At 35.2% G+C, this 26,557-nt stretch overlaps 2 protein-coding genes across 2 annotated transcripts; both read right to left on the reverse strand.

Moving 5' to 3' along the window:
* Nucleotides 1–3,454: 3,454 nt before the first annotated feature.
* LOC130054602 (uncharacterized transmembrane protein DDB_G0289901-like) lies at nt 3,455–6,334 on the reverse strand. The gene is made up of 3 exons (XM_056164937.1): nt 6,290–6,334; nt 3,689–4,756; nt 3,455–3,578 (listed from the first exon to the last, which is right to left on the reverse strand). Exons 2-3 carry the CDS (start codon nt 4,754–4,756, stop codon nt 3,570–3,572), a joined length of 1,077 nt encoding a protein of 358 aa, XP_056020912.1. The 5' UTR covers nt 6,290–6,334; the 3' UTR covers nt 3,455–3,569.
* A 7,976-nt stretch (nt 6,335–14,310) lies between these two features.
* Nucleotides 14,311–16,294, reverse strand: LOC125651113 (uncharacterized transmembrane protein DDB_G0289901-like). Its single transcript, XM_056164938.1, has 3 exons — nt 16,249–16,294; nt 14,540–15,682; nt 14,311–14,430 (listed from the first exon to the last, which is right to left on the reverse strand). Exons 2-3 carry the CDS (start codon nt 15,680–15,682, stop codon nt 14,422–14,424), a joined length of 1,152 nt encoding a protein of 383 aa, XP_056020913.1. The 5' UTR covers nt 16,249–16,294; the 3' UTR covers nt 14,311–14,421.
* Between the last annotated feature and the right edge of the window lie 10,263 nt (nt 16,295–26,557).

The following is a 26,557-nucleotide window of genomic DNA, read 5'->3' on the forward strand; positions in this document are numbered from 1 at the left end:
GCTGGTCATATTCCTAACCTGTAGGTGACCACGACAAGTGAAAGTGTGCGTCATGGCATCTTACCGTCTTGTTATCTGTTTGAGGATACAGCCATGAGCTGGCCTTCTTCAAAATCATTTTATTCAAACATTAGGAAATAGCACATATTATGTTCCCCAAACTTATTATTCTTTTTCTCCCGTACTTTTAAATGTTATCATTTTATCATGTAAATATATTGCGATACTTTTCATTTATACAAAAATTGTACAAGAAATAAAGAAGCACAATTCCTAGAAATCCAGTCTCACAACGATAATGAACTTTCAAGTGAAATCCCTTTGAAAGCATTATAGATATATGATGTGGTGAAAATGATAAGTCGGCATGTATTTTGTATATGATGATTGAAATATACACGTGTTACAATTAGCACGACTGATTTTCCATAAAATAAATGTACTGTCAAATCGTGAAATTTAACAAATAGGATTTTTATAATGAAAAGGGAAGATAACAAATAGTATTTCTTTCTATTCAAACATTACTTATTTATTTCATAACAATGCATATTTTACAATATTGATATGCATTGTTTTATTTCAGCATGGCGATGCATCTCTATCGTCTAATGTACACAATGTGCATGCATACAGAAGGCGAATACTATTTTTGTAGATGAGAGAAAAGAGTGATGTTTTCAATCTGGTTTCTAAGATATTCCAAGTTTATGTAACTTCAAACCCCTAACCTTATAGTATTGAAGGCAATTTTTACATTTAGTAAATTTGATTAATATATTATGCTGTCTGTTATAATTCATATATTGTGACCTGTATTTTGATTTGTGATTTAAAGATTGAATTTCGAATCTTGTATTTCGAATGTCAAATGAGCCTACTAGGTTTTCGTATAACCCCCTTTTCAAAATATCATTTAGCCTTTGATTGTTAAGTCGTTCTATACGCAGTGATTTTGACTACGTTTTACCTGATCAAGACCAAGGGCAGTACAAGATAATATTTGATTCACAGAGGGTGTACCCAGGCAACAAGGAATGTTTATCCCTCCTAAGCATCTGATCCCACCTCTGGTGTGTCCAGGGATCCGTGTTTGTCCTATTCTCAATTTTGTATTCTTTATAAAATATATTACTGTTCGTTATCTTTAACTCTTTTATACTAATAGCTGTACCTAATCCATGTGAAAATGTCTGTACCAAACTTGATCATTTTCCCCTTCGTATGGAATGGTCGCCATCCTCTGATGGAATAAGATGCCATTGGAAATGATAATGTGCATGGTGAAATGAAAATGATCAATATAACTGCTAGGCCTTAATGATAGCTCTGAAACATTTTCGGATGAGACAACTAATATCTTCATACATGTATAAATATCTTCATAATCTTTTACCAAAATTAAACCTTGCAAAACGTTTGGGTTGTGGGGTAGAGTAACATGGCTACGTCAACAAACGAAATCATTTGAAGCTGTGAGTTTTCGGTTCGTATGGGGCTTTAATGAATATATTTAAAGGTATGTTTGGACACAAGTATAGTAGGAAAATATGTTAAGAATTTTTTTTATATTAAATTTATCTGACAGCAACACAAGAATACAACGATATCAGGCCTCAACCGTGCGCAGCTTTTTGTGCGCAGTAAATCCAAGGTTTTTATAGGGGGTGGATCTGTAGCTCTCTGTCCGTCACTTTTTCTCAGAGAGCTACAGTTCTGCAGCTAGAGTAAATTAAAAGTATCATAAAGTCTATTCAAACCAGTTGTGAGTTCATCAGATGTGGATTGAACAAATTTGTAAAGAATACATTCTCTCAGTAGCTATAGTAGATATGCTGATATTTTGCAATCCTAGTATTCATTTGGAAAGGAAATTAATGTTGATAAAAATATGCATCGTTGTAAGATTTATTTATTGATGACCTCATTCATGAAGTTGGTTCTTCTTATACATATAGTGCTTATTCTGATAGTTATCCAAAGGTTAAAGCCAATTTTATAGATTTCATTGGTATAATACATGCAATAAAAGGATGGATAAAAATTATTGAGTTGGAAGGTAGCATGCCAAAATTTCCGAATCCCTTTCTTTACCAAGCATCTTTTCCACGGAAAAAAATGCAAGAAATCGAAGCTATTTTATGAAGTTTTCAACCATAATGAAAGCTTCTCTATCGTCAACTTTCCATATTTATGCAGCAATTTATATTTCTCAATTGATTCGATACGCAAGAATTTGTTCTTCGTATGATCAGGTTTTAAATGGAAGCAGGCTACTGACAAACAAATTGATGTTATAAGGATATCAACACTGACGTTTAACGTCAGCATTTCGCAAATTGTATGGTCAATATAACGATCTAGTATGCCAATACAACCTGTCATTGGATCAATTACTTTTTGACGTGTGTCTTACCATATGTTAGGCCATTCTTGACACACTGCTTCTGACTACGGATAACTCCGTTTACCTCATGAAAATATAAGGCTGATGATGGGTGAGGCTGGTTGACAGGGGATACTTACTCCTAAGCTCATGATCTAACCCCTGGTATATCCAGGGTTTCGTGATTGCCCAACTCTCTAATTTGTATGCCTTATGGGAGTTATGAGATTCGTTATCTTCACCTGACCTCCGCCACTACTATCTTATGAAAGATGAAGATAACAAACAGTGACCTATCTCATTACTCCTATAAGTAATACAAAATAAAAAGTTGGGCAAACACCGACCCCTGGATATACACGAGGTGGGATCAGGTGCCTAGGAGTAAGCATCCCCTGGCAACCGGTTAGCGCTCTGTCTTGATCAGGTAAACGAAGTAATAGTCAAAATCAGTGTTGCAAGAACGACCTAACAATCGATATAGAACACGTCAGACAGTATTTGACCCAATGATAGGTTGTATTGGCAAACTAGATCATTATAACGAACATACAATTTGCGAAATGCTGACTTTAAATGTGACTGTTGAAACCTCTGTAACATCAATTTGTTTGTGAGCAGCCTGGATTGATTTAAAATTGATCATACGAAGAACAATCTTTTGCATATCGAATCAGTTGAGAGATATACACATAATTATGGGGTAATAATGGAATATTGCTACATAGATATGGAAATTGACAATGGAGAAGATGAAAGCATCCATTTGTGATGAAGTGGAGATTTAAATTTGCCGTTAATATCCATTTTCAATAAAATATATATTGCTATTTATGACGGTAGTTTTTTTCCTGAGATATAAACGTAATAATTCGATAAAAGGATAACGTTTTCAATGGATATGTGTACGTTTTTACAATGCTTGCATTTCTCTTATATAGCAGTCACCTTATTATCTTGTGAAATAAAAGAACTGTTGGGATATAATATTCCATCAATATATCTTATCTGATAAATCATGAGATTTAAAAGGATATACAGACACTTAGGATAATATATTGAACGTCATTTACACTGTACAATAATTTATTCAAAGAACAATAATATATTTAACAAAAACAGTCTCAATCACAAATGTTGTTTGTGTGTGTCTATCACAGTCCGCTTTAATACTGCTTGTACATTAGTACACCTGAAAATGAAATTGAAGAATTACATTGATATCCAAAATGAGTACCACAAATGTAATTTATTTCAAACGTAGTTGAAAATTAAAATAAAACATTATTTATTAAGTTTTACCTTTCTGCCAGGGACAATGTTGGAGTTGATAATCCTTGGTGATCTCCCTTGCAAAATGCCACCGTCAATAAATCCTTGGGATCCAGATGCAGCAGCGGAAGCGGATGCGGCACCGTTGGAAGTAGCAAAACCAGCGGCGGCAGCTGCAGCTCCGGGGTTTTGTCCGATAAGAGGACCAACAGGGTATGGTACACCTTGGAAAGGCTGAATTACAGGACCATTACGGTGACCTGTGAGTTGGGATCCAATGAGACCTCCCATTCCGATTCCTGATCTCAAGTTGGCGCTAGAGGCAGCAGCAGCAGCGAAGGCGGCACCGCGTTGGCTGGCAGAGGCAGCGGCGGAGGCAGCAGAAGCTCCGGGGTTTTGTCCGGTTAAGATTGGATTAAACATGAAATTGTCGATGCGATTTGTAAATTGAGGTGCAGTAAAACCTCCCATTCCGATTCTAGGTCCCATCTTCGCGCTAGATGCGGAGGCAGCAGCGGATGAACCACCGACAACATTAGATACTGGCCCAGATGGATAATAGACGGCTGGCGCTGGGTAAGCAGGTAGTCCATTGAGAGGTCCAATAATCTGTGAGTTTCCATCCATGGTTCTAGCATTAAATCCATTGTTGAGGCCAATTACACCTTGATGTCCATTAAATCCTCTGTTTGAGGCGGCTGCGGCAGAGGCAGCAGCGTTTAAACCGCTTGCAGCTGCTGAAGCAGCAGCTGAGTTTCCACCGATGAGTCCGGCATCAAATCCATTGTTGAAGCCAATTACACCTTGATGTTCATTAAATCCTCGGTTTGAGGCGGCTGCGGCAGAGGCAGCAGCGTTGAAACCACTTGCAGCTGCTGAGGCGGCGGCTGCGTTTCCTCCATCTAATGGAAAAAACCTGGCTTCAAATCCATTGTCGTTGACACCACTGTGTATACCCCCAGCAACACCTTGCCCATTAAAGTGGATGTTGTGAGAACATCCGTACTGTCCACATCCTGGTTTAGGATAATTATCCTTTGGAACAGGGATTGCAAATGCACCGACAATAAGACAGAGAAGGGCAACAGCACGGATCATCTAGAAAACAGACGAAAATAAACTTTATTTACTTCATGATTTGATTAAGCTTATACATAAAAGTCAGATATAAGCGTCAGTATAAGCATGTCAGTTTATATTTAAACCACCCTTTCCACAATGAGAATAATTTCAAGAAATGTTTAAAGTTTTTTCGTGATAGAATTGATTAAACGATATCAAAATTACTTGATTATAAACCAGTTTGTGTTGGCTGTTACGGGCAGGTTTTTTTCGTACACCTGTATATTTTTTTTTCTTTTGCTTTCACAGATTGTTAAATTTATTGATTTCTGTGTAAAATGATGGTCTAATGCACATTTTCCTGAAGATTTCCCCCCAAAATGTGTAGAAAGCATGCTTTTAATAGATATTAATGTTTGAATAATTACGCAATACTTTTAAAGATGGTTAGTATTTTAAAAAATTTTGAGATGAATCATTTCGATTTGTTGATATATGTATCTCCATTGATCATAAATTTGATCTCATTGTGATGGATTGGCTACCTTAAGCTTGATTGGAATAATAATGAGGAGAGATAATCCGATTGCACATTTCTTACCAACCAACATAGAAAGGAAGGAAAATCTTATATTTTCTAAATTAAGGTAGTACTCTACCTCGTCATAATGGCTGACTTGCTTAAAAAACATGGATGAAAAAAATCGATATCAGCAATATTTGACTTTTCCTTTTTCATTTAAATACATATCCGAGTAGCTCAGTAGGTTAGAATACCGACTGCTGAAATGTAGGTCGCAGATTCGAGTCCAGCGGGGATTTTAAATTTTTTTTCAGATTACCTTCTACTAAAACTGTATTTTTTGACAAAATAAAGTAAATTTGAAAATTTTTAACATCAAAATATTGCTGTACATATCCTCCACTTTTTATCTACATCAAATTTCTCTGGTGTAGCATACCTCCTTAATAGAAACAGGCCTGGATATTTTGAAATTGGAATAAAAGATAGGAAATTGGAACTTTGGCAGTCTGTATCATACCAGATTACTGTTAACGGAAAAAATATTCTTATGTTTCGAATTTTGGATCTTCAAATTGTAAATTGGAATTTATGACATATTGTCTTCAACTCAGGGGGGGGGGGATCTTTGTTAACGGAAACCCCTAAATATGATAGATATTTTCTAAGTCTGACCAAATGCATGATGCTTACTCCTCCTAGGCACCTGATCCCACTTCTGTATATCCAGGGGTGAACTCTCTATTTTGTATTGCTTATACCCAAATTATAGGAGTTATGAGGTTGATCACTGTTCGTTATCTTCACCTTTCATGTCGTATTCATCTCTTCATAGCTTTATATCGCTGGTCATAAACTACCTGTATTATACATGTATTCTCTGATTTTTATATTTAACATTATTACTTGCAAAATTGTTATTTATTTACAAGAAAACGATACAATGAGTCGAAGATATTAAATTAAATTAAGAAGAAAATATTTCTTTTCATTTCATCGCATTTTTCTTCGGAAATTCATATTGTAAATTTTGATTGGAATCTCACCTTGAAATCGTTGTGTCGGTACCTGAGCAGATTTAGACGATAAGTGTTGATTAATTCTAAATCTTCAATATTTATACATCGGACTCGGTAACGTAATCAGGAAGAATATTATTGCGGTTCGAACATTTCTGATTACTCAGTAAAATTTAATTCAGTATCATTGGGTCGTTTTAATTAGAAATCATGTGAATAGGTCATTATTGTGTAGAGAATGAATGACGCGCACTTGTTACACGTTCACTAGTAACGTGGTTATCGTACACATTTCTGTCAGTTGATAGCTTTAAAGCACTTATTTTAGTTTTTCGTTAACAGGAATCCCCTTGTTTTTCTTTGTTCTTTAATCATCGTTTTTGTAGATGAGAAGTATGTTAAGGAGATCGGACACCAAGGAGTTTATAATTTGCATGGTCAATTATCTTTCTATATTTGATTTTCCCCATAAATGTGAATTGTGTAAATTGTGAGTATACGAAGAAGAGTATATTCGATAACATCGATCACTTAAAGAATTTAATTGATACAGATTAATTAAGATGTATAAGTTATTCATCTTTTAAGAAGAAATAAGAATTTTAAATTAATTGATCAAAAAAGATAGGAATAAAAATTACTGATCATTTGCACCACATTCGTATCAAGTGTAAGGTACACATTGACACTAACTAAAATAAATATATTAACATCAGTTTACTGTGTATAATATAATTCACTAGATTATTATTAGTGGCTTAATAATTCAATGTATAATATGTTGATTGATTGTATATTGTTTAACGTCATTCTCGAGAATATTTCACTCATATGGAGACGTCACCACTTCCGGTGAAGGGCTGCAAAATTTAGGCCTATGCTCGGCGCTTAGGGTCATTGAGCAGGGAGGTATCTTTATCGTGCCACACCTGCTGTGACACGGGACCTCGGTTTTTGTGGTCTCACCCGAAGGGCCGCCCCATTTAGTCGCCTCTTACCACAAGCAAGGGGGAATGAGGACCTATTCTAACCCGGATCCCCACGGGACTATAATATGTTGAATTTAGCGTCACGTATAATCCGTAATTCACGGTAGATGTGACAGGTCAACTGAGGAGGCATACTCCTCATATGCACCTAATCCCACCTCTGGTATGTCCAGGGGTCGATGTTTACCCTTCTCTTAATTTAAAAAAAAAAATCATTTATAGGATGTATTAGATTGACCACTTTCGTCATCTTCATTTGTTCATTGAGTTGATAAGTGCAATATTTCACTTAAGATTTTGAAAGCATGCGCTTGCTATTAATTGATTTTTACAAAATATTCAATGACAAAAAAGAACTAGGGAAATATGGAACAATAAAAATTGATTTCATGATATAAGTAATGATGCAATTGATTTTACCATATTAATGGAATAAAGGCTATTTCTATACGTCAGTACAATGATGGTCATTTAGAATTATCAAATGAAATAAGTCCCAGTTTTTTTACTTTATGTAATCAACAATATTCTTTATGTCATCGACCGAAAGTGAAATTAATATTAATTAAAAAAAAAAAAATACACCGGTAAGCATTGTTTAGGTGTCATAAATTTAAATGTTGATGATTGACACTTCAAACTGTTATACGCTTCTTGTCCATTTAACCCAAAATATGACGAATTGATAAAATTTTGAAAATATTATACAACTAAGAGTTTTATTGTTAAATGATACTTAATATATTATAATATATTGCTGCTGTATAGGAATTTCATTCATTGTTTTTCATAAAAATATTCATAAGCTATTAATGATATGTTGACATTAACAGCGCGATACATAAATCAAGCGTAATAGTATAATTTTACACACCGTTATCTAAATATATATAGGCCTACGCAGGGTTGTTCTTTGTTTGTTTTTTATCAATTTTTCTGGAATAGTTTGATTCTTTTGATTTTTATTAAAACGTCCTGATTAATATTTACTAGTAATTCTGCAAACACACAATGAACATCAATAATGTATTTTGTAAAAAAGAAAAAACAAAAACAAAAAAAAAAACACACACACCAAAAAACATAAATATTACATGTAAAAAAAAAAACAACGATCAAGGAATGATAGTATTTAACATAGAATTTGTTTCTGACTGATAACTGTCACATTCCAAGGTCAAGTCAAATTTCCACGTTTGCATTTAACAAAGACATGTTTTCTGTGCTATTCATAATAAGTTAAAGAATACAGCAAGTAATACACGTTGTAGGTAGTCATCTCTCTGCGGTTTTGAAAACAAGACAAACGCAATCACATTTGAAAGAATTTAAGACATGTTTACCACAAAGCTATTGTCAGAGGAAAGAATGAATGAAGGTGTAAAATTATGTAATTGTTTTTAAACATCCTTAAACAAGAACGAAGAATGACAGCCTTTGTGTTGATTTGAAATTACACTTTGTAGCTGGTCATATTCCTAACCTGTAGGTGACCACGACAAGTGAAAGTGTGCGTCATGGCATCTTACCGTCTTGTTATCTGTTTGAGGATACAGCCATGAGCTGGCCTTCTTCAAAATCATTTTATTCAAACATTAGGAAATAGCATATATTTTAATTTCGTTGGTCTTTATCATGTCAATGTATCGTGATACTTTTCATTCTTACAAAAAAAAACATGTACAGGAAATAAACATGCTACAATATATGAGGGCTGCTCGATATGTAATGTGTATTGTACGATATCTCAAAAACATTCGACTCAAATAGTGAAATGAACATTACATTCCTTAAAAGTATTCTCTGTGGTTTGAAATACATAATTTCAATCTCTGAATTCATTTATGAAATGCATCACGGTACGCTGATTTAGGTAGACCTCTGACTGATGGCTGAGCCAAGGGCTTGTCGGGACTTGTAACGACGACCAGATAAGAACTTTTTAAGTTTTGGAAAAGGAAAAAGTCGCATGGGGCTAGATTTGGAGAGTATGGTGGGTGTGACAAGACGGTAAACTTCTCCGACTTCAAAAATTGCTTCACAAGCTCAGATGTATGTGATGGAGCATTATCATAAAGTAGACGAGCATGCCTAAATCCTGACACAGGGCGTCGTTTATGATAATATTTCTTGAGCTTTTTTAGTATAACATCTCGGTAATATCGACCTGTAACACTTTTGCCCTTTGGCCCCGGAATTTGTACGGCTGTACCATCACATGAGAAGAATATGCAATAAAGAACCTTCTTTATGCTGATGGTTCTTTTGGCAATTACAGGCCTTCTACCGTGTTTAGTTAATCATATTTTGTTTCCAATTTTTGTTATTGGTTCGAAATAGTGAACCCATGTTTCGTCACCAGTAACAATGTTTGCAAATTGTCTTTGATTGAATTTGGGAAACAATTTGAACAATTGCTTAGCGGTTTGTACTCGTACCCGTTTTTGGTCATCTGTCAATATATGCGGTATCCATCTGGCAGGAATATTTAGTACTTTCAAAATAATCTTCAAAATGAAATGCACCGCGATAGCGATATGCCAACAGCTTTGGCATATCACGAATAGTATATCTGCCATCACTTTCAATTATTTCTCTGACTTTTGAGACATTTGCCTTGTCTATTACAGTCACAGGTCGGTCAGATTTTGCTGCATCTTTGACGGACTCTGTGCCAGTCAGAAATTTCTTTCTCCACCTACGAACTGTCTCATAAGATACCTTATCAGACCCATAAACTCCCCCAATTCAGTAAAAATTAGCATTACCGAATGACCGAGTTTTGTGCGAACTTTTATATAAGCTCTAATTTCTTCAATATTCTCATCCCGTTTCCCAACCATTTTTACAATAGTGGTCAGCGACTGGCTCTATTGAAATGGCTATAAGATCAAAAGTATGTGGAGCTGAAGGCTTGTGTTTATACCGTTGGAAAGGTATTGAATAGAACTATTCAAGAGTATCATCATCCACGAAATTGTGCAAAGAGTTATCACCTTCGTATAAGCACAATTCCTAGAAATATAATCCCACGATGACAGTGAAATTTTAAGGTCAAATCCTAAATTGAAGGCATAAGGTGAATTGTGAAAATAGTAGGTCGGCATATATATTTTGCATGTGTCATAATGTTCTCCCTTAGAAACTACATAATTCATTTTGTAAATTTTACTAATGACCCACTAATCAATGATCACCCCTCTGTATGTACCTGCTGTTGCAGCGATATGATTCATCCCATGCTAAAGATATGATGCCGTTGCCGATGCAAATCAAGTGAAAATGTCAGAACTGAGAGATTAAGAATTCATTGATGTGTGGACTCAGCATTCATGTGTTTTATCCAACATGTTTCAAGAGTAAATATGTTAATGAAATTATCATTGGAAGTATCTATTGTGCAGGTGAAAGAAAGCATGACACGTGAAGGTCCTTGATTGAAATTATTGTAAAAACTATAAATTGGTAAAATAACCGATCGTTCTTCGTAGTCTTCTTCCAACGATTCATCGGAATTCCCATGGGCACAAATTGTGCTCCGTTATTAGCTTACCTGGTTTTTTGTATTCTTATGAGGCAGAATTTATTCAAAAGCTTCAACAGAAGAAAACATCTTTTGTTGTGGCTTCCAACTTGACATTTAGATATATCTACGACACTTCGTCTACTAACAATACTCATTTTCACTCATGTCGATTCGATATATCCAAGTGAACTCGAAATAAACGACGCTAAAGTCCTGCAAATCTTTTGTTGTGGCTTCCAACTTGACATTTAGATATATCTACGACACTTCGTCTACTAACAATACTCATTTTCACTCATGTCGATTCGATATATCCAAGTGAACTCGAAATAAACGACGCTAAAGTCTTGCAAATCTACTTCATATTAGGATATTTCATTGAACATACATGTCGACGGCAAACTAACACAGAGGGCTCATGGCGGGTGTGACCGCTCAATAAAGGGAGACTTGCTGTTCCTAGGCACCTGATACCACCTGATATGTCCAGGAGAGGGTAAGTGCTTGCCTTTTTCTTACTTTTGTAATTTATTGGATTTAAGATCAAACTCCCCGTCGAGGCCTCATTACATCACCTATGAATACACCTCTCCTATGTGACGCAGTACAATATACAGATTTGTATATTGTGAGTCCGCGATTATCACGCGGGCAAATAACACTAAAGAAGTAGTTCGTAGTTAAAAGTTTGAAGATATTGACATTAAGAGCATTAATATGAAAGTATGGATTTTATTTTAAACATAAAATGATCAAAAGACCAATATAAGGTAGGGAGACTCTGTTCAAATTATTGTGTAAAGTAATGAACTTGATGTTTACGTTCTTGTTTTGAAAGTTGTTTACGTTTGACGTTATGTTTTTCGTCATTCTACAGTGACGTCACACAGTATATGTTGCCTAAGAAATCGCTATCCCATAATGCCTAACTGGAAGAGTTTGGTTTATAAGCAAACGAACTCTGGCGGAAATTTGGATTTAAGATTACTGTACGTTATATTGTGTCAATGACTGCTTGTGTTTCCAAATTAGATCATTATAGTGACCATATAATTTGCAAAATGCTGACTTTAAACGAGACTATTGAAACCCCTGTAACATCAACTTATTTGATAGTAGACTACCTCGATTTAAAAATTGATCATACGCTGAACATGCTCTTGCATATCGAATCAGTTGAGAGACATAAACATTATATGAAGGTTTTTGATGAAATATTGCTACACGAATATGGGAAGTTGACGATGGAGAAGCTGAAGTCGTCTCGTTTGTCATAAAATTGTGTATATTCTTATTATCTAACAGTATCACAAATTACAAAATCGGAGAAAAAATGGGAAGCTGTACGCATGCTTATTTTGAAATGAGGCAAATGAACTTGAATTTACTCAACCTTTTTGCACGTGAAATTTAACATTTAGATGATTAAAATAAACACCTGTAACAATTAACACAACTGAATTTCCATATAATAAATGTACTATCGTATCGTAAAATTTAACAAATTTAATTTTCATAATGAAAAGTGAAGGTAATGAACAATACTCCTTTTTCTTTAAGGCCACACCAATTTGTAAAATAGTTCTTCGGATTTTCAAACAAAAAAAAGTGAGGCGAGAGGGCGAAATTATTTTACAAATATTATTTTTAAGTTTGGAGATAAAAATTATGAGGCGAGCGAATACAAGAAATATAAATATTTTTAATTGAATTAAGTGTGATTTTAAAAAGCGAGCGCCTAAAAATAAAGATCTAAAATCATCAGATATCATTTGTTTACCACATAAACTTAATATTTTTCAACTTTGTTGATATAGTTGACAATAAATGAGAAGTATTTCAGGTTTCAAAGACTTATTTTCTTTATACCTAACACATGTACTTTGCAACATTAACTGATATTAAACATTATTCATATATTTCATAACAATAAATATTTTACAATATTAATATGCATTGTTTGATTTCCACATGACACTGCATCTCTATCGTCTATTGTACAAGCATACACAAGGCGAATGCTTTTTGTAGATGAGAGAAAAAAGTGGTGTGTCTGTCATATTCCAAGTTTATGTAACTTCAAACAGCTGACCTTATGGTAAGGAAGGAATTACTTAGTAAATCTAATTATACTATATTGTCTCTTATAATTCACATATTGTGACCTGTATTTTCGAATGTCAAATAAGCTTACTAAGATTTTGTTCAACCGCTTTTTCAAAATGTGACAAACCTTTAATTTTTAATTGTTAGGATTTTAAGAACGTTTTACCTGATCAAGACCTAGGACAATACAAGCTATGATGAGATTCACAGCGGGTGTCGCCAGTCAACAGGGGGTGTTTCTTCCTCCTGAGCATCCAATCCCACCTCTGGTATGTCCAGCAATCCGTGTTTGTCCTGCTCTCAATTTTGAATTCTTTATGAAATATATCACTGTTCGTTATCTTTAACTTTTTATACTAATGGCCGTCCTTAATCCACGTGAAAATGTCTGTACCAAACTTGATCATTTTCCCCTTTGTATGGAATGGTCCCCATCATCAGGTGAAAATACATGTCATTGTAAAGAATTATGTGGATGGTGAAATGAAAATAAGAAATTTAAGTTCCCGGACTTTATGGCAGCTCTGAAACATTCTGTATGAGACAACGAATATCTTCATATAAAGGTCTTCATAATGTGTTAACAAAATTAGACCTTGCAAAACTTTTGGGTTGTGAGACATGATATATTAAAATATCATGAAGTCTATCAAAGCCAATTGTGGGTTCATATTTTTAAGTTGTGGATTGAACTAATTTATATAGAATAATTCTCTAAGGTAATAAAGTTATAATAGATATGCCTATATTTTTCAATCTCTGAATTCATATTGGAGGGAAACTATTCTTGATAAAAGTATGCATGGTTTAGAATTTATTTTTTCATGACCTCATTAATGAGAATGGTTCTTGTTATACATATGTTGCTATTTCTGATAGTTGTCCAAAGGTTAAGGTCAATTTCATATATTTCATTGGCATAACACATGCAATAAAAGAATGGATGAAAATGATTGAGTTTAAAAGTAGCATCACAAAATTTAAAAATCCCTTTCTTTTTCCACGCACTTTAAAAAATGCAAGAAACCCAATAAATTTTAAAGAAATTCTCAACCATAATGAAGTGACAGTTTAAAATGACAAAGGACCTCGCTACCTCCGACACTACTATCTTATATGGTATAAATACTTTATGAGGGTAGATTTTTCTGTGGTATGTACACGCAAGAATTCGATCAAAGGAGAATGTTTTCGATGGATATTTGAATTCTTACAATGCTTGTATTTTTCTTAAGTCATCTTACTGTTATCATGGACTCTCGTGTAATAGTTCAATAAATGAACTGACACGATATAATAATGTACATGTATCAATGTGTCTTTAAAGAAGATAAATATGAGAGATTGATCTGATAAAAACATAATTTATAGTATCAGGACTAATTTTAAAACATTTAGAATAATATACATATATCGAACTCCAGTAATACTGTACAATAATTTATTCAAAGAACAATAATAAATTTAACAAAAACAGTCTCAATCACCAAAGTTGTTTGTATGTGTCTATCACAGTCCGCTTTAATACTGCTTGTACATTAGTACACCTGAAAATCAAATTGAAGAATTACATTGATATCCAGAGTGAATAACACAAATGTAATTTATTTCAAAGATACTTGTAAAGATAACAAAGGGTTATTTATGAAGTCTTACCTTTCTGCCAGGGACAATGTTGGAGTTGATAATCCTTGGTGATCTCCCTTGCAAAATGCCACCGTCAATAAATCCTTGGGATCCAGATGCAGCAGCGGACGCGGATGCGGCACCGTTGGAAGTAGCAAAACCAGCGGCGGCAGCTGCAGCTCCGGGGTTTTGTCCGATAAGGGGACCAACAGGGTATGGTACACCTTGGAAAGGCTGAATTACAGGACCATTAAGGTGACCTGTGAGTTGGGATCCAATGAGACCTCCCATTCCGATTCCTGATCTCAAGTTGGCGCTAGAGGCAGCAGCAGCAGCGGAGGCGGCACCGCGTTGGCTGGCAGAGGCAGCGGCGGAGGCAGCAGCAGCTCCGGGGTTTTGTCCAGTTAAGATGGGATTAAACATGAAATTGTTGATGCGATTTGTAAATTGAGGTGCAGTAAAACCTCCCATTCCGATTCTAGGTCCCATATTGGCGCTAGATGCGGAAGCAGCAGCAGATGAATCGCCGACACCATTGAATACTGGTCCGGATGGATAATGCACGCCTGGCGCTTGGTAAGCAGGTAGTATATTAAAAGGTCCAACATTCTGTGGAGAGGTGGCGACTGAGTTTCCACTCATGACTCCAGCATTAAATTCATTGTTGAGGCCAATTACACCTTGATGTCCATTAAATCCTCTGTTTGAGGCGGCTGCGGCAGAGGCAGCAGCGTTGAAACCACTTGCAGCTGCTGAGGCAGCAGCTGCGTTTCCCCCAATGAGTCCGGCATCAAATCCATTGTTGAGGCCAATTACTCCTTGATGTCCATTAAATCCTCTGTTTGAGGCGGCTGCGGCAGAGGCAGCAGCGTTGAAACCACTTGCAGCTGCTGAGGCAGCAGCTGAGTTTCCACCGATGAGTCCGGCATTAAATCCATTGTTGAGGTCAATGACACCTTGATGACCACTAAATCCTTGATTTGAGGCGGCTGCCGCAGAGGCAGCAGCGTTTAAACCACTTGCAGCTGCTGAGGTGGCGGCTGAATGCCCATTAAAGTGGATGTTGTGAGAACATCCGTACTGTCCACATCCTGGTTTAGGATAATTATTCCTTGGAACAGGGATTGCAAATGCACCGGCAATAAGACAGAGAAGGGCAATAGCACGGATCATCTACAAAACAGAAAAAAAAAATCAAATTTATTTACTTCATGATTTGGTTAAACTGTTTCGTCTGTGTTTAATTCTAACGATGTTCTTTTATATCCAAGCTATACAATCCATAACGAAAATAATTTCAAGAAATTGTACTGCTTTTTCCCTTGTAGAGTTGAATGAATGATATCAGAATTGCAGAGACTTAATTGTAAATCAGTCTGTGTTGGCTGTTGGGGACATTGTGAATTTCTTCCAAAGATATATTTTTTCTCTTCTTTTCAAAAATTGTTAAAATTCATGATTCCCGTATAAAGTATAAGAAACCATGGTTAAATGAAACTTCTCTCCTAGAATCCTCCCGTGGGATTTGAAGAAATCATGCCATTAACTGATTACACGACACTTTTAGACGTGCCATGCATTTTCTGAGTTTTGTAAAATTTAGCATTTATACTTGCATAGTTATGGTGTATTCTACAGCAAAACGATATATTGAGTCCGTGATGTTAAAATAGATTGAGAACAAAAACTCTTTTTATTTCATCAAATTTTTCTTAGTGCAAATTTATTTAAGTTCTCACCTTGAAATCGTTGTGTCGAGTACCTGAGGAGACCTAGACGTTAAATGTTGATTAAATCTAAATCTGCAATATTTATACATTGAGCTCGGTAACGTAATCAGGAAGAATATCATTGCGGTTCGAACATTTCTGATTACTCAGTAAAATTTAATTCAGTATCATTGGGTCGTTTTAATTAGAAACAATGTGAATAGGTCATTATTGTGTAGAGAATGAATGACGCAATGCTTTTTGCACGTTCACTTTTAACGTCTTTGCAGTACATATTTTTGTAAGACAATACCTTTGAAGGATTTATCTTAAATTTTACCGTTGACAGGATTCCCCTCGGGTTTTTTAAAAATTAAAATATTGTTTTTGTATATCAAATATGAAGAGTATGGAGAGGTGAAGATAACGAACATTGATCAATATCATAACGTCTATATAAGAATACAAAATCAAGAGTAGGACAAACACGGACCCCTGGACATACCAGAGGTGGGGTCAAGTGCCTAGGAAGAGTAAGCATCCCCTTTCGACTGAGTCACCAAGGAGTTTATGATGTGCATGGTTAATCATATTTTTACCACAAATACGAGTATACAAGATGCTTTTAGTCCATTATATCGATAGCTTAAAGACTTTTGAATTCATTTAGACTATTCCAGGTATGTGAATTATATCTACTAAAAAATTTAAGAATTGAAATAATTTTATTAAAAAGATATGAGTAAAAATTACCTGACATTTGCACCATATTCGTATCATATGTTAGGCAGACATGTACATTGAAATAAAAGAAATCCTTTAATTTTATTTTTGTAATTATCTTGATATTGATTAATTGTACAGTACAATATAGTACAATATAGTATATTAAACTATATTGTGTTTAATTGTGTTTAATTCACAAGGTTTTTATAAGTGGTTTGATGATACAATGGATATTTTGTTAATTAAGCCTTATATATAATTCATCTTCAGTTGATGAGTGCAATGAATCACTTATTTGAAAAGCATTATTTTGATATTGATTAATTTCACAGTACAATAATTAAAAGAATTTGAAAGAAGGAAAAATCGATTGATTTTACCATATCAACGCAATAGAGGCTATTGTTTATATGAGTACAAAAGTAGTCACTTAAAATAGCAAATAAAATTCGTCAGCGTGGGTTTTATTAAAGGAAAGTATTGATATGCAATTTTGGACTTTGGTCATATAACATTATTCTGTAGATAAAAATCCCTCCCTGCTCAAAGGACGCAAGAACCGAGCATAGGTCTTGCAGCCCTTCATCGTTCAGTTTTTGTGCGCTTCTACGAGAGTGAGATATTCAGTGGATGGAAATTATAAATAGATCTACAGTTATCAGGAGCAAATCGAACGTAAATTTCACTTTCAAAGTTTAAGGTAGTCCCACCCTCATGTGACTTATCAATGTCAATGGTTGAAAGTGGAAAAACTGTATCAATTTCCACTTTTAAAATATAGTTAAATTTAATTGATAACCAAAGAAAATATATATGTAGCCACCTTTTTTAAGATGTCAGACATACAAAAACAGAAGTGTCGGTCAGCTTAAGAAAATCACACATTTTTGCGAAAAAGAATAATAAAAATATATCAAAACTTGTTAAATTGACAAATATTGAATGTCAACAATTTAGAAAAATGCTAATTCATAAATATGTATCAATTAATTGTGGATATTAGGAAAATCATTGTTTAAAAGACATGCAGTAGAGGAGATATCAGCATAGGAGTTAATGCCCTTGACAACATATTTATCATTATAAATAGATGATTACCTATGATAAATACTTAAACGTTTTCACAATCAATGGTTTACCAGATTTTTTATTTCATCCACTGAATAAAATTCCTTTGAAATATATATTTCTATAATATGAAAGTTTGATTTAATAGTATTTTTGCAAAACTCTACGACACCACATGAGGATCGACTACGTTAAATTATCTATCCAACAAAATAGATGTAATTTGTCGAGTAGATACTATGTGAACGTGAATACTAATGGCATGGCTTAATACGCTTTATCACGGAAGTGAGAACTATGGTATTGTTGATGTCGTTTTGAAATTACACTTCAAACCTGGCTATTATTGTAACCTTTAGAACATGACAACTTCTACTGTTCGTCATGGCATCTTAATCGTCACGTTATCTGTATGAGGAAACAGACATGTATTGTTTGAAATTAATATTCACAAAATAGTAGATTTCAGATCTAACAATAATCGTTCTAAGTGATCAAGACTGGTTCCGTGTTTGAAATCATTTAGCTTTGCACATCATAGAATAACAAAATTTAACCAAATTTTATTACGAACCATAGACATCAATCTGACTCAGGGAGAGCGAAGTGAACAGAGCGCCAACATATCTGTTCACAAAAAATGAAAGAGAAGTCTTTAAGCAAAATTTTATTTATGTTCCTAAGTTAACATGATCTTGTCAAGTAAGGTTTTGCTCGTTACTTGATAAAGGTAGTAAAATCAGGACATTGACGTGAATTGAAAAACTGTCATTTATTTTAAGAATGACGAAGCTATATAAATCAGAATAACAAAGAAAATATGTATCACATATATATAGTTATGCAACCAGACCCTTAAACACATGATGAAGTATTCAAATAGAGCTGCCTGTAATCAAATAAGGTGTGTTTTACAAATAAATCGGTCTCATAAAATTAATTCATAGTAAACGAAATGTACAATATTTTCACTACCAGTAAATAATACCCAACAGCACGCTGTGAATGGTCAAGCATGGAATGCGCTAAGTACAGGTTCTTAAAACAAATCATTTAGGAATAAAAATAATTTTTCCTCATTTCACTTAAGTATACGACATAAAGTAAGTTGGGACAGTTTACGTATTATAAGAATAAAATTTGGGCGTATTTGCAAGGTTTTTAACTGAGCAAGATAGTTCGCCTGTTGTCCTAATATTCAGAGTAGTTCTGATCCAGTTAGTCAGATGTGAACTGTTGAATGAGCAAAGAAATGACCCATTTAGCAATGGACGAATGTTCCACCTGTAGGAATTTAGCCGGTTAATTACCGGCTAAAAAAACAGACAGATCCAGTTTCACCACTCGTAACAGAGCGTGAAAGGCAAGGGAGAAAAGCAGCGTTAAATGATATGGCCCCGAAGGAATTAGTACATGCTAACGGCAACTTCCAATTGAATATGATTTGATTTAGCAAACTGAGAGTGCGGGGTATTCGGGCGTCCTTGGTACGAGGCCCTCGTATTATGTCCCCGTCTCATACCCTCTAAAAGATTGCAACAACAAAATGCTTTGTTGGATCAATTTCCCCAAATACGTTACATTAAAAGCTAATTGTCTTTGTATAGCATTTGCCGTTGCTTGCTTGTAACCCAAAATGGACAAGTACTTTGTACTTAGTACAATAAACAACAGTATATGATCATAAAGTGGAGGCCAAGTCTAGTCCCAGTGTTGTCCCTTACTAAAATTTCCAAAAGCTTGCGACCCCATTGAATAGGCTTGATTGGTGTTCTGCCCGTGGGTTGATCTACAAATGTATTTCATCTGCAAGAAAACACCGAGGAATGATGTGGGAATGGGTTATGGAACCTGTTCTGTTGCTGGAGCTAACTTTCTGAAACCGTGTCACTGTCAGTTATTACATTATGTTCACCCGAAATGTGATGTGCTTTTTATAAAAACTGAATGTTGTTGAGCAAGGACACAAGCATGATAATCAACTGTGGTTCTAGTTCGGTAAAAATGCCAAACCTAGCCTCCCTTCCGCCATCAGTACAGTTGATCTATTATGACGACTTCTAATAACATTACGCCACAGACCTCGCGATTCTTGGAACAATCCGCCTACCGAGCATTTTAATTGGTTAAAATATTAATGAGGAAGTAGTTCCAGGGAGTAGCACTGATTTTGCAGGGAGTAGTCCTCAGATAGGGGAATGTTGCAATTTCAGGGAAACAGACAGTTTTATTGTATTACTTTTATATAGAGAAAAATCAGTATAGAGGTATAATAAAATATTTAGAGATTGCTTAATTATTGTAGCAATGTAAATGAAGAAATGTTAATAGTTTATTCCAAGTATTTTACTATACATACGTGTCAAGGGAAATTACGTTTATGCTCTACAGGTTAATTACTCCTGCATAACAAATTCATTATTTCATCATCAATTTTGATTCAATGCTAAACATGTGCTGACGCTTGCAACATTAATCAGTTTACGTGATACTACTTTAAAAAGATAAAACTTCCCCCACTCCACTTAGCGGGAAATAAATTCAAAATCAATGGACAACAATTTTTATTATCAATGTGATTGCGGTCAAATGTACTTCCATCCCCAATGTAATATTACGCTAAATGGAAATCTGCCATAATCAAGTATCTCCACGATATACGTTTCACAAACCGAATATTTCGTTTTAGAAAATTCTTAGTTACGGTGCTGTATTTGTTTCCGAGCAAGTAACAACCGCAGCAGCATTTGGATGAAACAGACTTCAGCTTTAATATTTGTTTTAGAGACACATATCAAATAAGCATGAACACAAAAGGTGCACCGAATTCCTGGACGTCACAACTTACGGTTTATCAGGGTACTTCATAGCGAGGCGTTACAAACGTACTAAACGACTTCCAGGGCACCCCATGGCGAGTCATTACACATATCGTCTCCGAATAATTCCTTAGCGAGACAAGTACGGCTCCCTGTTATACCGAACAGGTACGTCTACTATACCGAATAAATTCCTCACCTAAGCAATATCTACCAGAGAAAGAGTTACACACAGCTTCTCTTTACCTCTCTTATCGTCAAGGAAATAGTGTTGGAGTGCAGCGTAATACGCCCTCTGGAAAGAGATCATCGCAAAAGTTGCAGCGAGCTTGCATTGGCTCTTGGAATGTGCATAGCTACTTTATCCGCTATACTGAGCTTGCGCTTGTCAGACACATCCGCCACACAAAGATGAATAAACATCGAAAGCCCCAAATTTACAGATTATTAATATGTTGGACCGAGAGAAGCATGAAATGGTCATTGGTGAGTCCCAAGTGACAATCCTATTCAGTGAAATGCGATAAATAGAAATAGAAATATTCTCTCACTGTTACTTATATCATTTTTAAAATCTCTTTTGCGTTAAACGGTAAGTAACACCCAAATATTAGCCTAAAGATTTTTGTGGTGGCCTTCAATGGTCCACTGAGTCTTGATGGGATGCTATAGTTTGCGATGTTACAGTTTGATATTGCTTGCTTATATGTTGCGCTACATTTGCAAATGGATAATCAAAATGCATTTTATATCTTGCAACACGAATGTAGGTTTTGATCCGCCTATTCATTTAACGCGGGAAATAACATGTTTTACGGTTTGACCGTTGAGACGAGCGAAGATTGATTGATTGAGACCAAAAAAAACTGAGGTCCTGTGTCACAGCAGGCGTGGTACGATAAAGATTCCTCCCTGCTCAAAGCCCGTAAGCGCCGAGCATAAACCTAAATTTTGCAGCCCTGCACAGGCAATGGTGGCGTCTCCATGTGAGTGAAAAATTCTCGAGAGGACGTTAAACAATATACAATCAATATAATTTATATAACGATTTGCTAAAATCTGTTTCAATAATGATTATACTAACTGAATGTTTGATTTACAAATTGCATGTCGGAGTCATGTATTTTTGGTAATTAGAGCTCGAATGACTGTTAAAGCTAACTAATGAATCGATTCCTGGGATCTTTCTGTGTGGGTTCGTCGAATTAAAACGGAGACAGACCTAGACAAGGATACCGAAAGTTGATCCATACGACTCACAGAATTTACAATGACAGTATATGGAGATTATCTTTATTTTTGCCGATTTTTCCTTTCACATACATGTACGTGTTACCTTTCGAGTTTTGCTACGCGGACAGGCCGACTTTCCAAGCTTCGCTCGGTATTATCATGGTGATGTGCCGCTGCTGTTAAATTATGGCAATGGTGCTATCGCTATATCTCTAACTGCCGAGTTCCAAGTCCGAGATCTATCCCTAATATATGATGAAAATACTAAACATACATCGAAGCCCTAAAGTAGGAAATGAAATTGACAAGTTATTATTGCCATGGTAATTATTCAAGTGCAAGGCACGTATCCAGAAAGAAAATAAAGTACATGTATACGCGAAGTACGGCAGGGGATTTGAGGGTCGCCTTGGGGCCTCTTTGGGGTCTAGGGCAAAGCCCTAATGAAGGCCCAGCGGGAGAATCTGCAACTTGAAGTTCCTGGGTTTTGCCAATGAAATCACGTATTTGTCGTGCTTAAAAGCAGTGTTTCTTATCAATTTCAAAAACAAAAAAGAATTCACACTATTTTTTTTCTAAAGTGTTTTATGCTGCCACTTCACCGTGTGTACATGGATTGACTTGCATTTGTTTTTACAAATTGATTGTGTTGTCTACATTTTTGGGGGTTGTTTTCAACTGTTATAAACATGTATAGTATGTTACTGATGATAAGGAATATCCTAAATCGGCCTACAATTGTACGTATATGATGTACGTTCAAGTGACATTCGACATGCTGTTTGAAATTCAAAAAGGCCTTTTTTGATTGAATGGTCATTATGATGAAACATAACCCCACCCACAGCAACGCAAAACTATTTAAATGAAATATCAGATTTAAAATATCTTCTTTTTTTTCATCTTCAATTCTCGTGTGAAAATACTGTAATGAAAATATCTACCTCCAATTGCGATGCTTGTACAAATCGCCAGCGATGAATTATTACATCCTTATAAATTTAGGTTAAAAAGACAAAACTACACTGTAAAAGTCTTCATTTATACAAAAAAGTAAACAATCACCGAGAAATAGAAATCACTTGCACCGCACAAGGATTCACTGAGCAACGTACTGGGGAAGCGTCGACCGAGAAAACCGCCATCTTGGTTATATGTCTAACCGGAGCATGTACTTTATTAATAAAAGGTGAAGATAACGAACAGTGATCAATTTCATAACTCCTATAAGCAATACAAATTAGATAGTAAGGCAAACACGGACCCCTGGAAACACCAGAGGTGGTCAAATTCAATATGCAAAGAACGGCTTAACAATCGGTATGAAACACGTCAGACAACATTTGACCCAATGATAGGTTGTATTGGCAAACTAGATCATAACGACCATAAAATTTGCGAAATGCTGACTTCAATCGAGACTGTTGAAACCCCTGTACCATCAACTTGTTTGTCAGTAGCTTGCATCGATTTAAAAACTGACTATACGCAGAACAATCTCTTGCGTATCAAATCAGTTGAGAGATATAAACACCATAGGCAGGTGATAATGGAATATTGCTACATAAATATGGGAAGTTGGCGATGGAGAAGCTGAAATCATCCCGTTTGTCATACAGTTGAGTTGTCAGTTTGCCGTTAATTTTTTTTTTTTTTTTTTTTATTGTTTTTATCATTTTCAACAAATACATATACACCTTTTACTCACACAGTTTGCCGTTAATGTCTACATTCAATAAAATCCCGTGGGGATCCGGGTTAGAATAGGTCTTCAGTACCCCCTTGCTTGTCGTAAGAGGCGACTAAATGGGGCGGTCCTTCGGATGAGACCGCAAAAACCGAAGTCCCGTGTCACAGCAGGTGTGGCGCGATGAAGATCCCTCCCTGCTCAATGGCCATAAGCGCCGAGAATAGGCCTAAATTTTGCGACCCTTCACCGGCAATGGTGACCTCTCCATATGAGTGAAATATTCTCGAGAGGAATGTTAAACAATAATTAATCAATCAATCAATAAAATATCTAAGTATGAAGCAGAAGTGGACAACTCTGTGGTGTCTTTTATTCCGAGCTCACAGGGATATATCGAATCGACATATGAATTAAAGTTATTATTGTTAATAGGCAAAACGTCGTCGATTTTAAATGTCGAATTGAATGTCACAGCAAGAGATTTTTTCTTCTCGCGTTGAAGTTTTTGAATAAATTCTGCTTCATATGAATATAGAAACAGGTCAGCTAACAAAAGAACACAATTCGTGCGCATGGGAATTCCAACAGATTGTTGGAAAACTTGATCACCAAAGACCATGAAGATATTGTCAATGAGGAACTCTAGCATATTTTTTAATTCAACTTCAGAGTACTTTTGCGTGGAATCAGAGTAGTGTTTAACAAAGTAAGTTTTTGGATGACTGATCACTAGATATGAATATTTCCTTTTTCCATTTTTGTTGAAGAAGCAACTGTCTATGATGTCAAAAAGTCTAGTCTTTAATTTATCCTGAGGATTGGATTGGTCGTGTATAGTGTTGGAAAGTCATAGGTTTTGATGTTATTGATTTGGGAAAAGTTTTGCGATTTCAAGTTTATTACAAGTTCTTTAGATTTTTTTTACAATCTACATTTGATTAACACCACTTCTGGCATATGTAGTCGCACAGTGCGGTTGAAGTTTCTCCTTCACAGCTCTTGTTTTCGTGAGGAGCAAAGATAGGGGCCTGTTAGAACATTTACTGTATCCAGCAATGTATCTTTGTAAGGGTTTTTTTCTGATCCAGTATTGTAGTGTTCCAGGAAATGATAAACATCGGATTTAACCAATAACTCGGGCAGCGTGATCCAACACACATTAAATCATTCAAACATTTATCAAATCTCAACTTCCGGATAAATACAAAGGAGATAATCAATATAGCAATAATCATGAGTTATCTTTCTTAGAATATAATGAAATCATAATTAATCATACACTACAGGTATCTACACAATTTCTTTTTCTTATGATTTGTTGAAGGTCCTGTTATCAAAAATAAAATTTTCACTGATAATGAGTTTTACCAATACGTAAATGAACATTTTTGGATAATCTTTAATGTATCTTTACAAAACTTAAGTTAAAACAAGTGTCGATACCTGATCAAAAAAAGGTTGGGGTGGGGTTGGGGTTATGGTTAATAAGGGCTATGGTTTACATCCTCATATAGTTCAGATACAGGCTAGTTTATCTGAAATTTTATAACACCCTTCTGAATATATCAATTACCAGGGTCTTGAATGTACGGTTTCCATTTGATATGGTATTTGGAGCAGTTGTGTTGAAGGAGTGATGGGGATTTGGCTTCAAGTGGGACCAGGCCATAGTTAAGGCAAATATCAACAATTTGAGTGTGAAATTGGTAAAAGTGTGGCGGCTAATTAATATAAGACAATGGGGAGGGACTCTGATTTATTTATCAAATAATTATTTATCATAAAAATGAGACCACTGTGTATTCACGCACCACAATTTGTGATGTCTCATCTAGATATATGCAGTTTAGGTAAAAATACATATTTCAATAAAATATAATACCGTAGCTAAACGTTATAAAGTATAATTAGTTTGTTGACTTTGAAAAAAAAACTTTCCTCGAACCTTTGATAGGGTTCATATTCCCGTAAGCTATTTCCGTTTTAAAAAAAAAGTGATAAAGCTAAAAAGTTAAGAAAATAATAGTCATCTGAGTGTTTATCACACAGCAAAATTCTACTGAAAAACATTGACCATGATTGACGCTCGGAATACAACTTCCTGTTTTATGATAAAGTAGGAATTTTCAAGAACGGTTTATGTAAATTTTCTCATGTAAAGTATGATTTGGAAAGAGAAAAAAACATATGTGAAACGTTTGGTTTTGTCTGATCAGTCTAGTCACATTGTTATGTTTGGTTTTGTCTGATCAGTCTAGTCACACTATTACGTTTGGGGTTTTTTCCTGATCAGTCTAGTCAAACTGTTACGTTTGGTTTTGTCTAGTCAGTCTGTTACGTTTGGTTTTGAGTGATCAGTCTAGTCATACTGTTTTCGGCAGTCATGCATTGTGACGAGGGAAGGAAGATTCCAATAAGACTTATCCAAAATTTATTTCCAACTTACGTCGCAATGCATGACGTGCTGAAGACTTCGAGAACGGAGTCCAGCTAGACTAATCACCATACAGTACCCTATGGTCTTATTCAAGACTGACACGCGGCATCCGACATCATAACGGATAAATATTGTGGGCATTAACAAAACATTGAACAACACACATTGAAATAACAAAACCTTTTACTGGACTTAATGAGAACAATAAGACAATATCAAGGCATGAGAATTAGTTTTTGTGTCAAATGTAATAAACCTTTTTTATCTAGATATTGTAATTCAGCAACTTTCGACTGTTTGATCAAGCATAAGCAAACAAACTGCAGTTGATAATAGATTGATGTAGCAGAAGTCCAATAGCTATAA

The sequence above is a fragment of the Ostrea edulis genome, chromosome 5, assembly GCF_947568905.1.
Source record: "Ostrea edulis chromosome 5, xbOstEdul1.1, whole genome shotgun sequence".
Lineage (NCBI taxonomy): Eukaryota > Metazoa > Mollusca > Bivalvia > Ostreida > Ostreidae > Ostrea > Ostrea edulis.